The sequence below is a fragment of the Protopterus annectens genome, chromosome 4.part0 (assembly GCF_019279795.1).
Source record: "Protopterus annectens isolate FY-2018-M chromosome 4.part0, PAN1.0, whole genome shotgun sequence".
NCBI classification, from domain to species: Eukaryota; Metazoa; Chordata; order Ceratodontiformes; family Protopteridae; genus Protopterus; species Protopterus annectens.
In genome coordinates, this window is record NC_056733.1 from 406,747,996 (window position 1) to 406,772,959 (window position 24,964).

General features: G+C 38.8%; 1 protein-coding gene across 1 annotated transcript in view; it reads right to left on the minus strand.

Moving 5' to 3' along the window:
• AACS (acetoacetyl-CoA synthetase) overlaps positions 1-24,964 on the minus strand; it is a 1,424,505-nt gene that overhangs the window by 328,142 nt on the left and 1,071,399 nt on the right. The window contains exon 11 of the mRNA XM_044068347.1: positions 17,440-17,504. Coding sequence (XP_043924282.1) covers positions 17,440-17,504 — 65 coding nt within the window. The remainder of the gene's footprint in view (positions 1-17,439; positions 17,505-24,964) is intronic.

Sequence of the window (24,964 nt, forward strand, 5' to 3'; positions counted from 1 at the left end):
AGGGATGGTTGAAGACAAATGAAGTAGAACTACTCAGATGGAACATTATGGTGAGTACATGACTTCTTTATCTGAGGAAGTTTACTTCATTTGCTCTTCAACCTGTGGGACAAAGTCCCTAGCTATCTACCTCTTGGGAGGCCCTCATGGAAGGATATTCCAGAGCACCACAGAATGCTCTACTTCTAAGCACCAAATCCAGTTTATAATGAGAAATAAAGGTGTGAGCTGAGGCTCAAGTAGCAGCTGAACAAATATCATCCAAAGAGACCCTAGACCAAAAGGCCGCTGACATAGCCATAGATCGAGTCAAATGAGCCTTCACTTTTCCTGGTAGAGACAAACCTCTTTCTGAATAAGCCCAGCCAATGCATTGTGAAATCCACCGAGCAACTGTCACTTTTGAAACAGGTTTACCAAAGAAGGGCTTGGCATAGGACACAAAAAGTTGATCAGACTTGCGGAATGGTTTAGTCCTATGAAGATAAAACCTCAACTGCCTATATACATCCAGTAAATGTAATTTGTATTCCCCATTGTTCTGGTAGTTAGGGAAAAATACAGGCAAATTGACGGTCTGATTAATATTGGCTTCCGAAGCTACCTTGGGAAGGAAGGACGGGTTAGTGCGAAGTGACGCTCTATCTTTATGAAAGATCATACAAGGGACTTTGATAGAAAGAGCATGAAGCTCTGAAACTCTTCTAGCAGATGTAATGGCAACCAAGAAGGCAGTTTTCCAAATCAAAAATTGTAGATCCACAGATGCTGCAGGCTCAAAGAGAGGAGAAACCAATGCCTGCAACAACAAGGTGAGGTCCTTAACCGGGGGTCTGAGAAGAAAGGCAACTTTGAGAAAAGTTTTACAAAGTTTAGAGATCTCTTCCACTACTGAGGGATTCAGAGACCTCTCGCAAGGCATCAGGACTGATCTGCTGACCCTGTCCGCTAAAATATTGGATCAACCCGGGATGTGCATCGCCACCAGAAAGCGGCCAGTGGAGGTCACCTATTCCCACACTCTCATGACCCCTCGATAAGGGATAAGATCTGGTTCTCCCTTGTTTGTTGATATACCAGACCACTGACATATTGTCCATCTGAACTGCAATCATAGCCAGAGGAAGATGAGCATGAAGTGCTTGCAAAGCAAAAAGAACCTCTCTCATCTCTAGAACATTGATGTGTAGATAGGTCTCGGAAGGTGACCACATGCCTTGGACTGTCCTCCTACCCTAGTAGGGAGGCATCCATGGTCATCATGGTCTTGGGGAAAGCAGGTTGAAACGGACATCCCTTGAGAAGATCTGGGGACTGAGTCCATCACCAAAGGGAGTCCCTGCACACTTTTGAAATTCTCACTGGAAAAAGACAATGGAAGGTCTAACAGTGACCACTGAACTGCCAGTGTCCACTGCAGCACCCTTATTTGAAGGCACACCATAGGAAGAAGATTTATCATGGCTGTCATGGAACCTAGAGCCTTTAACACTGCTTCAGCTGTTGGTAAATGGGTCTAAAGAATGTGTAAGACATGTAACCTCAAGCTGCGTATTCTGTCTGATGTGAGGAACACCTTCATTTGTATTGTGTCCAGTCGTGCCCTGATGAAGTCTAAAAATCTGAACTGGGAGAAGAGCAGATATGTTCATGTTGATTGTAATGCCCAACTTGTTGGTAAGCTGAAGGAAGGAGTGAAAATCCAGGGGGCTGTGGTGAGACAAGGGGAGGGCTTGAAACTGATAATGATTGGCACCCAGCCACAAGTTTAGGAACGTCCGGGAGTGCCTGTCCATCTTGATGTGATAGTACGCATCCTGGAGGTCGATCAAGCACATCCAGTCTCTGGCCTGTAGATAGGGCAGGATAGACTGAATCGTGATCATCCGGAATTTTGTCTTGGTTGTTGATAGGTTCAATTTGAACAGATCCAATATTGGTCTGAGGTCCCCTGTCTTTTTTGGTACTAAAAAGAATCTGGAATAAACCCCGGATCCAGACTGGTCTGTTAAGACTGGTTCGATGACTCGATTTCTTAGCAGTGAGTCTACCTGCACTGCTGCCTCCTCCCACTGCATGGGTGGAACATCCGGGAGGGCTTTGTTGGATGGGGAGGATCCTTGAACGAAACAAAATATCCTCTGGATATGACTCGCAGCATCCACTGATCTGTAGTGATGTACTCCCATGCTAGTGGGTGAAGCAACAAGCGACCCCCGACTGCCTCCAGAGGTGGACAGCCAGGCAACCCCTCAGGACTGCTGCCCGGGTTTATCCAAGTAAGGTTCTCAGGACCCAAAATTATTAGGACCCCCCCCTGCCTCTAGGGTGGCATCTATCATATCCCTCTCTGCCTCTAGGGGAAGGTGAGTCCTGAGCATCCCAGGAAAACGCCTGAGACTTGCAGAACCACATCTTCTTCTGGCCTCGCTGGTTTCTGGAAAAGGACCTTTGAGGTGGCGAAAGCAGATCCTGATGGCAGACAGTGTCTTCCCGTCCTTCACACTCTGGACCAAAGTCTTTCTGACTGTCTTCCCAAAAAGGGAAGTACCATCATAAGGGGTGTTGGTAAAAGATGCCTTGAAGGGGTCCGAGAACTGACATAAGCAGAGCCAGGCATGATGCCGGATGGCAATGCCTGACCCCACTGCCCGTGCAGCTCCCTCCATGGCATGGGAGAGCAAACCCATAGATGTGTTGGCTACAGACTTTAGGGTGGCCATTCATGCATCGAACATCTTCCTGTCCTCTGCCGATATGGACCCTGGGGTTGACTCCATGACTACCTTGACCAGATCTTTCTGGAGTAAAATGACGTGCGCCATGTAGTTCAGCGCCCTCACACAGAAGGTCGCTGAAGCATAAACTCACCTCCCAAAACCATCCAACGCTCTGGACTCTCGATCAGGCAGGTGGACCATGGAGCTCTTCTGGGTGAGTTCCTTTTTGGAGGCTGCTGCCACCATCATAGCATCTACAGGGGACTCCTTGTGCCAGTGTAACTTGTCCATGAGGGGGCTTAAAACTTTGTCCAGGTGCTTGGGTATTGGTTCTAGTGTATCTGGCTCCTTCCACGCCCTAGATGTTATCAAATCCACAAATGGATTGGCAGGAGGGGACACCCAAGAGATAGGTGAGCCCAAGCCAAATGCCTCCAGAAACAGAGACTTGTCAGAGGTTGGTTTGGGGGTGGACCACTGCCCCTTTGGTGAAGGATCTCCATGATGTCTCCAAAGGAGACATCCTTGGGGGGGTGGTCTTGGGAAACCTTCCCCTTCATCCAGTTCCGTGTCCTTGGTGAGGGACTCTGGAGGAGAGTTCAAGTGCCTCCTTTTACATATATGCTTGTGGGGGGGCTCCTCAGGGGAACTGTCTAGGAAGGTCTCACGAGCAGGTTGTTCCAATGGCAGAACTTCCTGGGGCACTATGGCTATGGGCTGTCCCTGAGAGGGCAAGATGGTTGGAACCACACTAAAGGTCAGGGGGGTCTAGATGGACTCCAAAGACAAAATGGTCAAAGGCCTCGACCATACAAGAACCCTCTCCACCACACTGAATACTAAGGGGAAATGGACCTCCTAGGCTGATCTAGTGAAAGCTGCTCCCCCCAATCTGACCGGGGAGCAGGAGCCAAACCTCTGGGAGCCAAGATGCTGAGGGGAATGTTTCTCTCTGACAAGCTCAGAGGAGAGAGCACTCCCTTGGATCTGACCCCAAGGCTATGGCTCCGAGAGTTCGGATCTGATCCAGTGGGATCCAACACACTCAAGGCACTGGCTGGCGTCAAGGTACAGGGTACTGTCAGTGCCGACCCCTCGACTCCGATCATCCTCAGATCCAATGACTCTGAAACCGCAGGTCGGATCGGAGAAGGAGTGATAGGTCTAAACAATGGTTGGAAGGTGCTTGCTCCGGTGGGAGAAGGCCCTGGTAAGACTCTCATCTGGATTTGAGTGCGGATAAACCTCCACATCATCTTGTCCAACTCCGCTTCAGACAAGTTCCGAGTAGAGCGGGAGGACACTGCCAAAGTAGGCTGGGAAAGCCAGTGGGGAAGGCCTGGGGGTGACTGGCTAACCTGTATCTCGGGCTTAGGTGAAAACCTGGAGGACCTGAGCTGAGGTGTCACTGGCCTGGAAACAGGCTTAACCTTTGGCAGAGGGCCGGCCTCCAAGTGGTTAGGGGATCATTTGCGAGGCTGGTCCTTCTTGGCTTTATCCCTGTCCTTGGACCTCTTGGTGGGAGGGTGAGTCCCAGAGGCTGTGGAAGGGGAAGACAAAGCTGTAGCTGCTACTTTTCCAGCATGGGAAGGTGGGACCTTGGTCCCAGCAAAAGAGGGCAAGAGTACCTTAAGGATCAGTTTGTCCTGCATGTCCTTAATTGCCCTCAGATTAAACCCAGTGCAAATAGGACAGGGGGACTGGAAGTGAGACACCCCCAAACAAATCACACACAGAGTGTGGCCATCCGCCAGAGAAAGCTTATGGCCACACTCTGTGCACCTTTTGAAGCCTGGCTTCGGGGCATCTGCCATGCCTTAGCTGGCCCAAAACACACACACACACACACACACACACACGCACACACACACACACACACACACACACACACACACACACACACACTCAAACACACACACACACACACACACACACACACACACACACACACACACACACACACACACACACATGCACACACTCTCACCATGTGGAAAGAAAGAGGGGAGGAAAGATAGGGAAGCCTTCTTATTATTATTTTTTTTTTTTTGCTATGGAGAACCCCAGGAAGGTATAGAAAATCAGTTGAAGAGAAAAAGATAAAAAAGGCCAAATAAAAAGACAATTTACTATTATAGAAAACACCTAAACACTCTGGAGCTCGGACCATGCTGCTTCCTCTCAGGCGACAAATCAGATCTGAAGGGAGACAGTGCGGCATTATAGGTAAGGGCAGGAGCATGGAACTCAGAGCCATAGCCGTGTTGGATCCAATGTGATCCGAAGACCCACAGGTTGAACAGCAAATGAAGTAAACTACTTCAGATCATTATTTATCCTTACTTTTCCCATTGTTTAGCCAGGACATTATCCATTTAACTATATAACAGCTGATATCAGATTTTAAAAGACACTTTCTAACAACTTATGAGGAAAGCTGTCAAACGTCTTAGCCAGATCCAGAATAATAACTCTTGGTGTTAAACCCATATCTAAGGTCATAGTTAACTGGTCATAGAAACCTATACAATTTTCTCTGAGTAGATCTACCTGTAATAAACCCATGTTGGTCCAAATCCTGGATATCCGTATTGGTACTTGTCTTACTTATTAACTCAGGTATTGTTCAAATGTTTTTCCCTAACAAAGAAGTTAAACTAATTGACCTGTAATTTTTTTATCATTTCTTTATCTCCAGTTTTATAACCAGGGGTAACACATGACAGTTTCCAGGAATTTGGTAAGCATCCATTAACCAGCAGTGTGTTAAATATTTCATATAAAACAGGTGATAAAGCTTCCTTCATACTAACTAATAAGTAATCTGGAATTAAAGCATGACTTGTGGAGGCAGATCTCTTGATTTTGTTTAGTGCCTGAGTAATTGAAGTCTACAGCACACCCTGGATACAAAATTATATGAATACCATTTGTCTAAATCACCATTTGAATTAAACTTTAAATAGTACTGATTAAATTCACTAACAGTGATATTCTCATGTCAGGTTATCCCATTCTCTCATTTAATGGATTTAACTGATGAATTTTTTTATTTATCAAGTTTATGAATTATTTGTAAAAAGCCTTTTTTTTAGTCACAACATTAATTCATTTATATTCATAATTTTCCTTAGACTTCATAATTTCATGTTAAAAAATCTACATAGTTTTATTAAATGTACTTCTATTACCAGCAGTAAGTTCATTTGTTATGTCTATACAGTCTAACTGATTTTGACCACCAGGTCTTCTTAAAAGAAAGCACAGCAGTGTTGGTTATTTGCTTAAAGCAAGAATCTAGTATATATTCAAGTCTGGAATAACCACACTCAGAACTAAAAAATGATGAAAAGGTAGTCCAATTTGTCTGGGTTATTTGTTTAACATCAAAATCAGTATACTTAAGTAAGTTTGTTAACTTATTTATTGACCACGACTGACAGATAAGAGTAAAGATGATAGCATTTTGATCGGATACAACATGTGGAGAAACAACTTCTACTTGATAAATACTATCAGGAAAATTGGCCACAACAATATCTAATATGTTAAAACTTCTAGTAGTAGAGCTAACCATTTGAGTCAATCCATAGAAAGCGAGAATATCAAGAAGCTCTCTTTCATAAATAGAGTTAGAAGCTGTTGACAAGCAGTCAATACTTGGATAGGTAGAGTCTTCAAGAAGAATATTGCTATTTTTTCTCAAAATAGTTATCCACATTGTTTAAAAAATTCCACTGAATTTCACTGCTCATATTTGGAGCTCTGCAACTCAAAACTACCACAAATGGTTTACTATAAGGTTTAACAGATAATTGAACAGAACATTCATGCTCAACCTTCAAACTTAATAAACTCAATGGAATGGGGTTATGAACATATAATGTTACATCTCCCCCATGAAAAGTAGGTCTAAGACATTCATATCAAAGTAATTTAGCTGGAAGCTAAAATAATTCCAGGATTCAGTAATGCAAGCATTTGGTATTTAAGAGTATGAGACCAACTAATCCAACAAAATTGCTGCGCAAACTTCTGGCATTGCAATAAAATACATTATTACTTTACTAAACAGATTTCTTCTTGGATGGTATCTGTTGGTTTCATACCCCTTTCTAAAAATTGTTTAGCCCCTCATAAATTTTATTGGCAACAGATGATGTTCCAGTCATCATTTAAATGCAGTAAATGTGTTGAAAATAATCTGTAATCCTGGACATAATCTTCCCAAGAGGTTATCAACTCAGTGTTATAGACAAAAGTCAGCTAGCACAACCAAATATTATAAATATGATCCTTTGAAAACAAATAATCTGACGAGGAAGGAGATGGAATACTTTTACTAAATATGCAAGTAATACTATGAGTTTCTAAATATTCCAAAATTGCAAGTAACACATTTTTCACACAATTAAGAGAAGTAATCTTCAAATTGTTTGTACCAGCGTGAACAACCGTGACTCTCTACTTTGATTTAACAGAAGAAGCTTAGGTAAAAGATGATGAATATCAGATAATTTCAATCCTCCTAATGCTGAAATTGTCAGAAAGTTCTTATTTACTTTGTTCAGATGTTTAATTACTAGTTTCAACATAGAATCACTTAACACTAGTGTATGCTCTTTTCACCTAAACTTAATAGGCCAACACCTGCTGTTTCAACCTTAAGATTATCACTGGATGAACTTTTTACCTCTGCTTTGTTAATTTTGACATGTGTCTGCATCTGAGTAATCTGGTCTGACTGGGTCTATATTATGTGAGCAAAGAAATCTCTTCTTCAAACACATAATCGACACATATACAGCAAACGCTGTGAACTGCGAACAGCCATGTCCTCCAATTTTTTCTTCGGGAAAAATGTTTATTTATTTATTTTACATTTGTTTAGTTGTCAGTTATCAGGAATTGCCCTTTTCTTCAATGTAGAGCGATCTCGGAGTTGGTTGGTTGGTAGGGGGGTGGGGGGGGGGGTGAAGCCCCCCACTTAACTAGTTTTTTAAAGTTTGTTTTTTTATTTTATGGACATTTGAATTTTTTCCCTGAGGAAAATATTTGAGGACGTGGCTGTTTGCGGTTTACAGCATTCATTGTATATGTGTCGATTATTATGTGTTCGAAGAAGAGATGACTCAGTAGATTCAGTGGAAATAATAATTCTGTTGGTTATAGTCGGACCCACTGCTGCATGTTGTGCATCAATTATTATAGCAGAATTCATCAGAAAGTAAGAAATGACATTCTCCTTAGTCAGTCTAATTTCAGAATCGGGTAATACAGTAGTCTGACAATCAACAGATCAACCACACTTCTTGCTGTTAACTTTATTCCTAACAGTAACCTTATCCAGAAGTAAATTTTGATCACAAGCTATATCAGCTGTTTGAATCAAAGATTTATCAGAATTTTGGGCTTCACACTGTCTTGAACTATTCTGATTTATGATAATCACTTCAGGATAAAGACTAACCAAACCTTGATCAATGTCAGATAATGTAATTCCATTCTTAGGAGTAACAGAATTATTATCTCCCACAATAGTCAGAGAAGTAACATCACACTCTGAATTAGTGTTATTTACTACAGCTTTTTAAATTTCTTGTTTTTACCTCTCTGTCTAGATAATGCTTTTCCTTTGTCTACTGATATTACTTGACAAAGACTCTTCCCTATCAGATTCACTGCTTAGGTTATCTGCAGTAGAACCAAGAAATTTCAGAACAGAAGAGTCTGACACAGCCATCTTAAAGTTATATCATCTGACCTGTCATGCAAATAATCAGAGATAGTCTTAAAAACTTTTCCCCAGATGACAATAACACTCTACAGGATAGCCACTATTTCTACAACTAACCAGCTGTAACAATCCATTTAAGGCAATGCAATTGGAACCCATATCACTGAGTAAGTTTTTGAGTAAACTTTGCAACAAACACATTCAGTTAAAAACTGATTGGATAAGATCTTCCAAAAGATGTAAATTTAGAGTCCATGTTAATATAGAAACTAATAATAGCTGATAAAATTGTAAGATTAACTCTGAACTAACTATAAACAGACAGAAAAAGGAAGTCAACTAGTAATGAACGTATAATACATGCATTCTATGGGCCATTATATTGTTAAAACCAAAACATTCAACCCCAAGAAAACCAAATTCTCTCACACTCAAGCACTCCATCACTATATCATGTAAAGACACTTCTATCTTTGCAACAACACGAGTCTGTTCTACTCGTGTCTGCTCATAGAGAGTTCCCTTTTAAACAATCAAAGGGAAGATTAAGTACACACCCCATCCCATAACACTACACAAAATAAGACAAACAAAACAAAAAAGTGCTCGCTCAACATCTTTAAAATGATGTGGGAGAGCACACAAAAAATAAAAGTACAAAGTCAGATCAGTCAGTGAAGCTGAGGAATGAATGCAAACTCTTTAAGCACACCTAAGCATTGTTAGGATCAAATCTTGTGGTGGGATTGACAGCAGATAATTATGTCTGGCAAAGAACAACTTAAGATAAAATAACTCTGAATGCTGTTAGATACTTCTCTCTGTCACACTTTAACAAAAGGCATGATTGAATAAAGTTTCTAGTAGCTTTTAATGCAGTTTATTCTTTAGATGGGCACTTTCAGCCTTCTGTCTCTTTGTCAATTTGAAGTATTTTACATGTTTTCAAAGGCACTGAAAGCCTGCAATACACTTCATGTTCCTACACTTTTTTTTCTATAACCAGTAATAAATGGAGCAAATAAAGCTCCATGCACTTCAAGGAATCGTGAAAGGGTCTCAACAAGCATAACCTTTATGTGTTCTTGACTTGGGTGCCAAGATTCACCTCGCAGTTTCATTTGGAAGGTGAATTTCTTGGTATCAATGTCTCAAATATATAAGTTGGTTATGAACGGAGGCCTTGTCATAATCCCATATGGTAGTATTAGTTGGAATCTAGGCAGCCAGTACTTGGAAGAAATCTTTTTAGTCCCAGACTGGTCTAAACAAATCTTCCTGATCAGTGGGATGGACAGCAAAAAGGGACTCCAAAGAGCAGTTCAGACAAATAAACTAGTAAATTACTTTCTTATAGATTACAGAACAGACTAAGACCATTTTGTCCAATTTATCCAATTAGCATTTCCACTGAAGTTCAAGTAACTATTGGATAATCATTTTTAATATACTGTCTGGAATTCCACATTAACGATAAAACAAAGGACTACTTGGTCTAGAATATGTTTGGCCTGGTAGTAGTAGAAGTAGAATCTTTTGGCTTTTCCCAATTAGGGGACGCCACAGTGAAACTCCGGTCTGCTCATGATTGGCAGTGGATTTTTACAGTGCTGAGTTGCCAGCCCGATGCCCAACCTTCAAAGAAGGCATGCTCACACCTACCTGCATGTCTTTAACTTCACTAGACTGCGGGGAGGACATGCAGACTCCACACAGAAGGTGCTCCAGCCGAGAATTGAATGGGAGAACCTCTTGCTGTGAGGCAACAACGCTAACCGCTGCACCACCGCGGCCTTCGCTGCACCACCACGGCCCTAATATGTTTGGCCTGGTAGTGCAAGTCAATAATAAGTTCATCTAAAGATGCAGCAAGATAGCTCAGTCCCACAAGGTATTGAATTAGGTAAATGAAGAAGCACCGCTAAAAATGTAGTCAGTGTTGCTGCCTCTCTGCTCTACGATACAGGCTTCAGTCCCTGCTCCACATACTGAGCAGTAGAGGCACTCTCTCCTTATACCTGATGGCAATTCCTTGCAGTACTCCAATTTCCTCCCACCTCCCAAATCCACACTGATCAGTTTGTCTGGCTACTCTGGAAGTGCAGCTGGGCTGTATTGTTAAGCTTGCCTGTCATGTAAAGAAGCCTTTGTTTTAATTGTACTAAGCCAATTAAAATGAAAAAAAAAAAGAAAGTGAGACACAAATATAGAACCTTTACAGTAAACCAATGAAAATTGAAGTTAAAGGTTATAGCCCTGATAGAGCTAACAGTGTCCTCCGAAGAAGTCACAATCAGTACCAATAAGCACTTGGAGGACATGTATGCAGAAGATGCCAATCTAAGTGGCACAACTCACTTTTGGTAGTGGCCCTATGTAATCTGAACAATAGTAGTTTGCCTCAAAAAATAGGAATAAAAAAATGTAACGGAAAAATAAGCGTCATTTCCTTGGATAAATCCGTACCAGTAACTTCTAATCCATCAAAGATAAAACTAAATGGAAGCCAATATATTTCAGACAGGAAATGGTAAATACTAGCATGCTGCTTAAAAAATCTTAAAACTGCGCATTCACTCTAGTAATATTCAGATAAATATTAATATGGAAGAATAAGAATATCTTAGTATATACTTAGTGGTGGGTCTAATGTGGGAACTTCATTCTCATTTAGTGAACTGATATTGGCCAGCTCACTGACAAACTTTGCAATGAATGCAGGCACTGACGTCCATCATATTTAAGTCTTGTTCCTGTATTCCATTTATGAATAACTAAGTAGATTTCAACTGAAGAATAAAAAAAAGATTATGAGATTATGCAATTTCCTAGAATAAAACAAAGGCTAGTCCTGAGAAATGAAGGCATAAATGAATGACAGGTTGGGAGCTCTGGAGATCTCTAGAGATGCAGTATATAAAACTACTTTCTGAAGCTGTATAACCAAAGACCCTTATCTAACAGTTCTTGTAAGACAGAGGAAGTAGCACGTCTTCTGACCCCTTCCAGTAGTCAAGAGGCAATGATGATATAGTTCTTCCCTGGTTTTGTGACTTAAGTTTCTCTCAATTGACCCCACTGTTCATGATGAAACAGCATAACAGGGCTCCCTCCCAATCTAAATGACTTACTACTACACTAGGTCACCCAACCCACCCTCAGAGTTTCTAAACTCATCATTCCCTTTTACATTATCTCTGAATGCAATCTACCTAACTAATGCTGCATCAGACTCTAACAAGAATTTATACTGCTGACCACAAACTGTACATTCCATACTTTTCATTACCCTAAACACATATTTATGTTTTGTTAAGTCATTTTCTTTCATAACTTCTACTTAGCATTATAAGAGAAATAAGATTTTAATTTTTGGCAAACTAAACACTGTTCTACCAGTTATAGTGTTTTCCTTTATTAAACAAATCTCAGCTACTTATTTAAATGCAGGGAACATACATAAAAAAATTAAAAATACCTAGAACATTGGTTCCAGTAACACCATCCAGATATTTTAGCTAGTTCTGAATCATGGATGAAACTGAACAATGAAGTGCATATTGTTAATGGCAGACTTATCAATCTTTTACATCTAATGCTTAGAACTTAGAACAGAAGATTGGACTGCTCTTTTCTGGAATTTACTTCACTGAAGTGAAGGCCAACATCAAGGAAAACTGGTTGAACATTTCTGCATACAGTGGCAAATTAGGAGCAGTCATACATTCCTCCACCAACAAACAGCACCAAAATTACCCATTCTAAAGAGTTAAACTTTGCCTCCAATATAAACAAGTCCTGCAGGCGACACAGGTACATATACCAGAGACTATATCTTCTCCAGAACAGGCAACCCATCCATGTGAAGTAGAGCTCCTCCTTAACGCATTTCAAGTGTAACTTGGACAAAAGGATAGAGATCCATAAATTCACCCCTGGTTTGAAACCTGTGTTTTTACTGGACACAGGCAGCTTGTAAATGGTTCATCTTCCAGACCCCTGTTTGTAAATGTTTCATCTCCCAAGCCCCTGTTTACACTACCAAGGATACCAAAACTTGTCAGAGATTTGGGATGCATGCCTAGGTTAAAAAAGGCACAAGTGGCCGTTAGCTTAGTACACAACCTACGGTTCTCTAGACACATCCAGACTTGTCTACAGCATGTTCATCAAATACTGTGTAAGCCAAATTATCTCACCTGTTCTTGCTGACAGAGTCATCACCTCATGCTCATGACTCATATCCTCTAGAACTCCTCCACCTCCAGTGCTGCTATCTGCACCATACTGGACACCACAGTACCCTTGTAAGCAGACTTTACTTCACTATCCAGAGAGATTTCAATATGCATTTAAACCACCATACCGGCATGAATTTGGAGGACAAGCTGAATAAACTGCAATGATCATAGTACCAAAGCCACCAGATTCTGTTACAAATAACTTGTCAAATCTTGTCAAAGATTGAAAAGGAGAACTAAAAGGGGTAGTTTTATTAAAGTCATCAAAACACTTTATTCCATTCATTATGCCAAACGGTTCCCTAATCTACAGTGCTGTGGCCTTACTTTAAACTGCCTTCATGTCTACAACTTTTACTGACCAGCTGGTCCATCACAGTGAAAATTAAACTCTTCTTCTCACACCTACAAAAAATGTAAACTGGTGTTTCCCAAGAACCAGATTAAGCTTACTACTATTTCCCAACTTCATAAATGCATTTAAAATCTCTCCTGGATATTATATCAATTATTATGCCAACCGAGTCTGAGTGGTAATCTAGACTGACTCAAGTCATTCAGTAAATTTCATTCAGGAAATCTTCCCAGTATTTACATATGGATTAATACATTAGCTCTTACCCTTCAGTCTAAAGTTAAGGAAAACAGAAGCCATGGTCATTGGCACATGTTAACAGCTTACAAATATACTCTGAAAATGGGCACAACAACATCTCCTCATTGTAGGGGAGGGCTTCTTGTCTCTGAAAATCAGTTTAAATATCTCGCACTCTGGCTAAAAATTAATCTCTCGAATTCTTCACACACTGACAAAATGCTTGCTGAAGTAAATCTGTTACTTTTTAACACCAAAAACAAAAAAAAAAGTTTAATAGACAGGTCTTACTACCAGGTTTAGAATATGTCGGTCCAACTGCCAGTCTTAGGAGAATTATCACTGATTCAGAGAAGTGCTGGATCTTTTTAAAAGTGCAGGAGATTACAGGTAAAATGAAATATGATCTGCAGATTCATGTGCATGCCTTTGAACTAAAAAACAATGTGTCAGTCTCCAGAAAGCTAATATGGTACCACAGTCAAGCAAAGGGAAACAGTGCTTCCCACAATCTACAGTATAAAATATGTCATCTTAAGTAATGTGTTACCTTTAGTACTTTGTTAAAAAGTAACCCCTTTACATAATGTCTTTGTAATTCCACCTTCAAATGATTGAACTTTGTACTAGAAGTAGCACAAAGACCTTGCCAGTTTGCTCTTTTAAAATATAGAACTTATTGCAATTAGTAATTAAATTGTCATCCTCACACTACCTAAACAAAGGTAGCCCTATAACCTTCTATCTTAAATAGTATAATTGTAAATGTTTTTAGAGTTAATCTTCTTAGCAAATGAAATTACATGTTTTTTATAGATAACCTGTGTTCTAGGCCTGTTCCTGTACTTGGTCTGAGTTGGGGTAAATGGTCTAGTTATGAACTGCTGTCTTCTTTGCTACACCTCGACATAATATGCATTGGCCGTAATTCTTTTTTTTTTTTGTTTGTTTTGTCTTTTTACATTGATGAGATTTGCATGCCTCTATAAGGGTTTCCTTAGCTCTTGTCATTATTGCCATATTATCTGCGGGGCACTGACTGAATTTTATGCCTAAAATGTGTCAAGCTGGACTGATTCTTTATGACTAGCTTTCAATTCAGGACCAGGTGACAGTTATCTGGTCTTGTTGTCAATAACTAAGAAATGCCACCCCTATTAAGATCCGTATTCCATTGGTGAATCTACCCATACCTGTGCGGTCTTTTCTTATTTTGTGTCTGAATTGCGATAATCCTCTTTACCTGGTGCTTTCAAACACAGAGGTTAGAAATTTCAAGCATATGGATAATTTAACATTGAAGCTCCTTATTGGAGGCAGAAGGTATAACCATATTACACCTGCCCTTATATCTTTGCACGACTGTGCTGTCAAGCATAGTGTCATCTTTAAATTTCTTATGATACCATTTAAGGGCCTACATGATCAGGGTCCTACATATTTAAAGTATCTTCCAATATCTACCAGTCTTCCTGTCCTCTCTGCCTAGCTGGTTGGGATGGCATATTTCTTTTTCTCACCTTGTCCCTGAAGTGTGGGTCTCACTGCCACAGCAACTTTGAGAATATAATTCAGTGAATTAGTTTTGAATGTGCCACAAAGTATAAAAAATTCCACTTAGCTTTTGGGGACCCTTTTAAGTATTACGTACACCTCATCCCTGAATACTTGATTAATATTTCATTGTGTTATTTGCATTGCTATTAAATTATTATCTGGTTTTGACATTGTAGCATACCTAGTTTCAAAGACACATAAATAAATTACAACTATTTGACTGATTTCATGCTGCAACAGGCTGAAGCTGGAATAGGCTAAGGATCTTGTGTTCAAACTACTAATTATTAAATAAAAATAAACAAACCAGATCTTTAAAGTAGAGGGCTATAAGTTTAAAAACAGGTAACTTTAATAACCTCTGAGTTAGCTTTAGCCTGTATTATAAGAAAATGTGTATGTTAGGGAGTATTTAAACATCAGATCTGCCCCCTCTCTTTCAAATGCCAGAATAACCATGTGAAAGCAAACTTTCAAGTCTTCTTGGGAACCACAGTACAGCCTAGAATCAAGTGTTCCTGAGAATGTTAAATGCAGACTAACTTTAGACCTCCTAGAATTTCTGTGATGCTTATGAAAGATAAATCCTTTAAAGCAGTTAAGAAAGTTAAGTCTACATTCACTTATATCAAAGCAACATAAAAGGCTATGTCATATAGGGAACCTGGAAACTATAGTACTCTTAAACCAAGACCATTATTGGCAAGAGACTTGATCAAAGATGATACCATTAAGTACTGATGCCCATTTGATCCACAATTTCACATTTAGGGGTTCAATTCAAATCTCAGAATGTTGTCTGCATATTCTTTCTGCATTAGGTATGCTTTCTTTGGTTAGTCAACTGTCATCTCACCTTCTAGGGACATAAACTATAGGCTGACTGGCTACTATAAAACAGTTCCTAAAAGTATAACCTGCGTTTCGTTTGTAAACAGCCTCTGGCTCAAAAAGATTAACCCAACTAACAATATAAAATAATTAATTTCTTTGTTTTCTCCCCCTTGTCATTATCAGAAAACACAACAAGAATCATGTTCTTCCTAATACCTGTTAACAATCTGAAGAGGGTAAGGTAATAGGCTGTGTGTCACCAAAGTGCTATAAATGGAAGTAAGCTCAGTCAGTTGTATCATAGTTGCATTGATGAAGTGAAGTGACATATGATAGCCAAGAGGCATGGAGATGATACACAAGCACCATTGCTAGCTGAGATATCACTTGCATTAAGATCATCACTGTTAACGTTAGCCTTTGTGCAAGAGGAACTATGATCCACTAAAATATCATGGTGTAAAAATGGGTTTAACTGTATCACAACAAAATCTGAAGAAAATAGTTGACTGCAGGAAGAGAAGACAACTGCAAAGCTTCCACCAACAATCTGGTAGTTTAGTGGTCAGCAGTGTACCAAGCTGTATTAATTGAAGAGGAGCTGTTAGCAGACATCCAGAGGAAGCATACGGTTTTAGCAGCTCACACTGAGATCACCTGTGGCTAATAAAGTTCCCTTACTTGTAAGATCAGGGAGTGCTTCACCTCTTAGCAGAAGCCTGAGTCAGTGTGTCCTACCACTCTATGCTTCAGCCGATGAGTGAATCTTAGCCATAATGTGCATGTAATACTAAATAATTTTCCTTAAAACATTCAAGCACCATATAGCTAAATTTAAATTCTGTGGTTCAGAAGTAACACAAAGAAAACTGATCAATCATCCTATGTGTACTCTTCTCTATGAAGCAATACCGACAGAGGATTTAGATATACAGATTCATACTAGCAGAGAGACTTCCTAAGCATAGGAATAGTGGGTAGAAACATGAAAAAAATGTTTTAATGATAAATAACAAAGAAACAAGGTTTTCTCCATCTTTAGGCCACTGACGAAGGCCAGTGGATTGCAAGAGAAAGACTGCAGTCAGATTCCAGTAAACTTTATAACAGATTAACATTACTCAGCTGTGGAAATTCTTTCCACCTGACCTCCGTTATGTAACATCTCCAAAAAAGACCCCATTTTGCTGTCCCCCCCTTCCTTGCTAGCACTGAAGTAAACAACAGACACAAGAAAGTCCTTCACATTAACATAAAAGTATACACTGAAAAGTTACTATGTGCTATCATCCACATCTAAAAATAAATAAAATGCCTTAGGTTGAAATAAGACAACTATAAATGTACTATACTGTCATATAATGCATATACTGTAAAAATCATACATGGTTCATCAATATTCTCCTTCCACCCCCCAAAAAAAATATGTTGTACTGATATCTGCTAAGTGGTTACTAATGGAAAATGTTTAAGAGAAGCACTTAGTGCAAGTTTAATGTTTGTTACTTCAAGCTTGATTTCTCAATGGAGAGATAGGTGCAAAATTGGGCTAAGAGGAGACCTGCAGGCTGCCTCAACTCTGATACTCTGGAAACTCTGACAGCTGTGAGATATGCATTAACAGAATAAAGTAATGATGCATGTTTGACACCCTATTTCATATGCAAAAATAATGTGCAGAAATGTTGATGGATGAACTTTGGCTTCTTCTTTGACATAAAAGAACAAAGTAGCGGATAAGCACCAGAAACGTACGTGGTTTGAGATTTCTTTCTTCAAGTACAGCCAGCCATTTTGCTCCTGTTCCAAAAATAGTAATGCTGTAATAGAGAAAAAATGCAAGAATTAGTCTGTAATCAATAAACAGAAGAGTTTGCTGATTAAACTAAACTTTACTTTTAATTTCAGGAAACAGGTGATCACAGTCTGAACAACAGCATATCATAACCAAAGCTAAAACTGTCATCTATCTAGCAGTCTGAAACACCTACTAAAAATGCATCATAAAAATATATATATTTTAATTATGATAAGAAATCAGACATGAAACTTCATTCCAATAAATCAGACAAATTTATGATAGACTGGAAAACAATTTTCTGCAACATTTAGAATGTAAGTGCCCATCCGTTACTTAGCCATAATTGCTTCCTTTAGGTCATCCATGTATTCATTCATTCAGTTTTATGAAACCCTCTTTATCCTTTTCAGAATCATGGGGGAGTCAGAGTCTATCCAGGCACACAGTCGATCGGTTCATCACTGGACAAAAACACACAGACTCAAACATACATTATATATACACCTATGGGCAACTTGGCAGACTGACATTTCACCTACAACACATCTTTGAGACGTGGAAAGCAACTCAGACATTCCACCAAAAAGTTCCAAGGCATGGCAAGAGCATGCAGTCTCAGCAAAGAAGGCACGCCAACCTAGAACTGAACCCGCGAACAAAACACTGTGAAGTAACAGTAAGTGATACACCACTGCACTTTCTTTATGTTAATCAGTGAAGAACACACATTACATTTCAATAGGTACCAACAAACAGCCTATTATATATCCTCTAATTTAAATGAATGAAAAATAAATAAAAAACAGGGTTGTGAAATGGCTGCAGTTAGAAATACAGTGCTATGTTTCCAAGCAGTCAGTACAAATACTACATATTGTAGTCAAGCCTGTGTGTTATCTGATTCAGTTTACTGTTCCTGACATGTCTTTTCTGTGTTGGGAAGGCTGAATTACACCCCTTAAAATAAGAAACATAGCCAATATTTACTTAGAGTAAACACATAATTGCTGTATGACTTACCACTTTCTTAAACAAAATACACTTTATGTACTTAAATGCGTATCTGCTTTTTGACAGACATATTTGATGCTTTTTGAAAGATGCATTTAATTTTTAGCCTGTTTTTGATTGTTCCTTGCTGATATGGTATGTTTAGTAGCTTACGAATTACAATTCCTGGAAGCTCTTGTCCAGGCACTGACCCCTTATGTCGAGGTGTCTGTTTCACAAGCAGTGTAATAAATATCAATAAACATGCCTTTCTGTATCACATAAAAAGGAAAATGTAGAATTCTGATGCACAAAAGCCTCGCTCTCAATGAAATAATAAACACCTTGACACAGGTGCACTTCTCTACAAGAAACATGAGGTAATATACCATCCAGTATTCTGCAGAAGTAGTTTATTTCAAAACTTCTCTTGAAGGCATGGAATAACTAAGGCCAAACTTAAGTTTATTAGCTGTAAACTGAATATAAACACAGTAAGAAAAAATTAACAATACTTGAACCTGAACATACATATTTTGATGGTGAGAATGTATTTGTCAAATAACATAAGAGAAAGTACTTCCCTGCTAATGAATACTTACAATTTTATTATTAAAATCAAAGTTTTCTACAGTTTTATGCTTGCGTTCAAACACTCGGTAGAGGGCCCATTTAAGCATGTGAGCTTTAGATACAACAGCCTACCTATTAAGTGTGCACAGTCATGTTCACAGTTAATAAGAAAACATTTATAAACTTAAAATAATTTTAGGAAATAACTATCCATGCCAGTGGGGGCATTTGTATTTCATAAGTATTCTGGCATTTAGATAATTTATTATTTGTATATTAATTTATTTAACTTTTGTTACACAGGTTGCCTAAAACTGAATTTTGGCCTGGCTTCAGTTGTAAGCCAAGGAGAAAAACTCTACAACGAAATATATAGGGCAATAAAAGAGTACAGGCCACTTTATGAATCAGTTTTCATATGGATAAAGAAATATTAAATACTTAACATGTATAAGGTAATATACAAATGCAATGAGGTCATTGAATGTGAGTAATTTATTACAACATTAGCTATTTAGGGTTTGAGCAAGGACAAACAGAGCATAGCTAGTATGTCAGAAACTACTGCCTTACCTGTGCAAGCAGTCTAGATATCAAACAATATAGGATATAGAAGGCATAAAATGCAATTGAGCAGAATTATAATGGCTTAAGAGTATTTGTATCATGATTTTTTTCAGATATGTTGCCATTAGTCAGTGTAGCTACGGTGATGAAGGAAGAAAACATAAAAAACTAAAAACGTTTACAATTTGTGGATAAGGAAAAAAACATGACAGAAAAAAAATTTGAGAAGCTAGATTTTATGAAAATCTCTTGAAATACAAACACACACACACATAAAAACACAAACACACACACACACACACACACACACTGGGTACATCACCCCATGCCACTGACATATAGAGCAGTGCAACACTGTATTGATTATGACTGCAAGATTGCTTCATAAATCCAGCCCCTAGCAAGCAAGGATATCTGATTAAAGACTACCACTGAAGGATGGAGTGTCACGGAAATTAATTATTTGGGGGGTAGAGACTCAAGGCGAATTAGGAAGTACTTTAAGTTGACTTCAAAAGGCTCTCGGTTTAGTTCCCTGTACAGGTTGTAATGATGGGTTTTGCATATTTCAGTAACAGTGAGTTTTGCATACTTGAGAATAGCTTCTAGTCTAGAGATATTTTGCTTAAAGACATATCCATGATGAGGACATCAAAAAAGGAGTACATTTGATGACTGTTTCTATGGTTGGGTAACAGGAGGCCTTTGATTCAATACAGCTAACCCAATAGTGGAACATACTTTTTGCTATAGATGTAACATGAAAGCTAAGTCATAAGAGATGTCAATTAATGCTGTTTGGGTTCCACTAGTTACAGTTATTAGTAGGTCAGAAAAATAGATGTTATGATAGTAGCAACTGCAGAAAATAATTTATTTGGTTTTAAAGGCTTTATGAATAGACAAGAGCTTTATGAATGAGATATGTGCCCTTGAACCAGTGCTTAGGGTTGTAGAATCCCAACCATAATTTGGTGGGTGATATCAGAAGAGACCATGTTCTTGTACCTGTATAATGGACTACAGTCAGTGCAGAAAAGAACCTGCTAGGTGGCTAACACTAATGCACATAGTAGCAACTTCTGTAACATACTTTTATCAGCTATAATCTCAAAATAGGCTAACAGACATTTTTCTTTTTTAGATATTTGTTGAATCAGCTGATAGTGCCAGGATTCAGTCCTAGTGAGGCATGTGTTATTTTTTAAAGGGAATTCTGACTAATAGTACTGAAAGCCTTGGACAGATTGAATACAAGAGATGAACATCCTCACCACTATCTAGCCATAAGTAAATACAGGCGACTGATAACAGAATAGTACTGATGAGTAATCCTTTCTGAATTTGTGCTGTGATGTGTTAACTATGAAGGCTGGCTAAGTGTACTGGGAGAATTGAGACATACCACCCATCCTATGATCTTAGCCAAAGTACACAGAACAATAGGTATGAAGCTAACTGTTTCAAATGATGACCAATATTTATACATCAGAATCAGTCACTAAACAGTACCTAGTCATTTGCATCCTTAACAAAAGAGCAAACTGACTCCTAGCTGATTAAACCGCCCTTCATCTACTAGCCATCTAACACCTGAGCTATAAATTAAATTTAGCTTGCAGTAATAAAGCAAATGCTAAGTCTTTGCACCGCCAATCTAATATAAACAATGAAGATAAATCCTCTATGGTACCATAATTAGTGAAATGGAAGTTTCCGATGACTAAAGAATATATAAAAAACAGCCAATTACTTTTTTGTCAACAATTGTTAGTCTGGCAATATGCTGCTCTTGTTCTCCTTAATGTATTTGATCTCTGACTTCAAGTGGAAGATGACAGAATGAACATGAGGGCAGAAATTTCTGTAGTGATGGAGTGCTCCAGTTCTAGGCCTGGCAAAACCATGGTAAGTCTTCTTCTTCTTTCGGCTTTTTCCCAGTTAGGGGTCGCTGGCAAAACCATGATAAGTACTTTACTTAAAAAGGTATAGCTGTGGCAAGTTATCCTGTAACAGGCATCCATGGCATGGAACAGTCTCTAAAGTAACATGGAGCCTAGAATTCCAGCTGCCATACATCCAGGCTCTGAAGTGCAGGACATTATGATTTTCATAGCACTTTCATTTGCTACTGGTCAGCATGCTTGGCCACAACACCACACATTCCACATATCAATTGACTGCCATGGTCTACATAAATGCACCAAAGACATCTATGTATCTTAATCAGAATTGAAATTATGCACACAGGAGTATGCTTTTCTCACACATCATGAGTGCTTCAGTGATCTGATCTGTATCCTATGACTAAAGACGAAAGACATTAAACAACCTCAGTCCTCTAAAACAGTCATCAGCAAAACACAAAATGGCATATGGGCACTGGCCCATTGATCACTTTTACTGTGAATCTTTTTATAATAACATGAAAAATGAAAAGGATTGGCACTTGGTGGCAGACAAATAAAAAGTGATCCAGATGCTGATTATTGAATGACAGCAAAAATGAATGATGACCCTGGGAGGCAGGAAGAAATTTTCCCCTGATGGACTTCTGTACATGTCATAGACGCAGTATATGCCATCCTTATGCAAATAGCCTAACTGGCCCATTATCTATTTTTCTACACCCACGACCCATTGTTTGGGTACCAAATTCTGATAATTGTTCCATCAAATGTAAAAAAACAGCAGGCAACTGCCCATGGGATGAGGCAGTTCAAGGAGCAACTGATTCTTTTTCATCCTATAACACCAATGTTCTCATAACAAATGGCATTTTCATCATCAAGCTCCTTTAAAGAACAAAAGGACTTGATAGTGGCTGGTCTGAGTTCCTTTAATTGACTCTGTTAAGCATTAATCCTTTATACAAAATGAAAAAAATACAACAAAGACATTGTCTAATGTGCATAAATTAAGTGATGTGCCCATATTTGATAACAGGTAAGATTATATAACACAGGCATTGGAACTACTTGAAACTCAGATGTTTTCATGTAGCCAGCTCCCTCCTTGGTTTCTATCACACTCATCTAGCAGTTATACAGTTGGTTTGTGAACCCACACCTACATAACATTTGGAAAGACTGAGGGCACTCATCAAAAAGGTGAGTAGAATAGAAGCAAGGTCAAGCCAACAAAATTAAACTAGCGTCATTCAGAATTGAGGTGCCTGGAGCAAGTAGGTGGCCTACTTACCTTGGGCCCAGTTTAAGGGATGGCGTCATAGGAAATAGTACTGAAACTATTCTTAGAGAAACATCTTTACAGTAAGCACATAACTTCTACATCTCATAAAAAAGTGGAAAATCTTTAGTAACAGATATGATAGAGTTCCCAGCTGACATACTTTGATGAACTCAAGTAAAAGAATGTCCATTTTGAACACAGCAGTCAAAATATGATCTTTTTCTGGAGGTACTATCAAATATATAATACTTGGTGAAGGTATTAAGGGTGGAGCATGTGGACACTGCACAATTATCAACTGAGGTATTCTAGAGAAACACAGCAGATTTGGTTACTGTTCTTCTAGAATAAACTATGGGGGGTATGGACAGTGATTTCCTCCTTTTAAGATAAGAAAATTGTATGCAGTTTGATGACCATCTGGAAAGACTGACACTGGGCACCCAGAGACCCTTCCTTTGTGAGATACAGCAAATGAAGATTTGGTCATTTTTTTCTGAAGCCTTTGTCCCACTGAGGTAAAACCTCAGTATACTGTGGACATCCACACAGTGAAGGAAGCACTCACTCATTTTCTCAGAAGGGAGAGAACACTGGAATGTTAATAGACTGGTTCAAATTGATCTCTGTTACTACTTTGGGAATGAAGGCTACATTTGTCTGAAGTAACATCTTCTTCTGGCAGAAGATTAAATGGGGGGAGAAGATTTGACTGACAGCACCTGTAGTTCTGGTTGGGATGACTGCCACAAGAAATAGCATTTCCAAAGAAAGGTGTTTGAGGTCTACCAGTGCCATTGGTTCAAAGGCTGACATGGTAAGCGTTTTTGTGATTAAATAATATCAAGGTGGCAAGAAATCTCTGATTAGGGGTCTCAAATAGTAGGTAACCTAAAGGAAAACCTTTTTGATTCTCAGCAAGTCCAGGGAGGTGGAGTGATCCATTAGGAGGAAAGACAAATAGCTAACAAGTGGATATTAACAGTGAAGTCTTATAAAAAAAGTTTTGTGAGGTATTTCAGAACCTTCTACAAGGGCCTGACCTTGGATTCAGCCAGGCCATTCTGCATTGCCTAACTTGAAAAGTCCTTCCATTTGTCCCTACATATCTTTCTGGTGGTGGTCCATTTCTATGACAATGTTAGATATTCTTTGATTTTCAGGGAATAACATGGATTGTGGACACATTCAGAACTGCAGAAGCCATGCTAACAACTTGAAGGGGTGCTTAATGTCTCAATGAGACTGGCTTAGGTGGAAATTTTGTAACTGTGGTGTCCTACATGAATGTATGTGTCAAAAGAGGCTACCACATTTGTTGGAGCCAGAAGGGGACTATCAGGATTAAACTGGAATGTGGCCCTTTGGTCTTCTGGATGGTCTTAGTTATTAAGCATGTTGGGGAAAGGTATACAGGAGACTCTGGGGCCACATCTCAATCAGGGCATCTTTCAACTTCAGTGCCCAAGAAGAGACAAGAGAAACGATTGATGGTGAGAGTAAGATGTATATCTCTGGTTGCACCTAAATGAATAATATTTTGCTGGTTATCTTTGGTCCACTGAACATGTATATGGGAGAAGGCAATTCCTGCTCTGTCTGCAAGGGTGTTGATATCCCTTGGAATGTATACAGCTATGAGGATAATGTGGTGAGGATAGCAATGGTTTAAAGCCAATCTAGGCTTGTTAGGAAACTAGAGTAATCTCTGAAATAAAGAATTATATTCTTTTATATTTTTTGGGGGGAGAGGGAGGAATATGGATTATATTATATATAGAATTTTAGGAAGCATTATCATTTTAATTAAGGAAAATCTCTCTTCCATGGTAATAAATATATTCCATTTATTAAGAGTACATTGTATGCAATTCAGGTTATTATAGTTAAAGGTTATTATATTTTTAATATTATTGGACAGGATCATCCTTAAGTAAGTAATTTATATTATTTTATATTAGTTCCTTCCTTATTATACATCAGACTTTCTATTAATTCCCAAAACATAAGCTTCTGATATTGTCATATGCTTGAGTACCATATTTCCTGCTCAAATAGCATATCTGCATATAAACCAACAGAAATCCTCACCATAGCCATTACCAAAAACATACATATATCCATTGCCCACATATGCAGATCTAATCAATGAAGCAA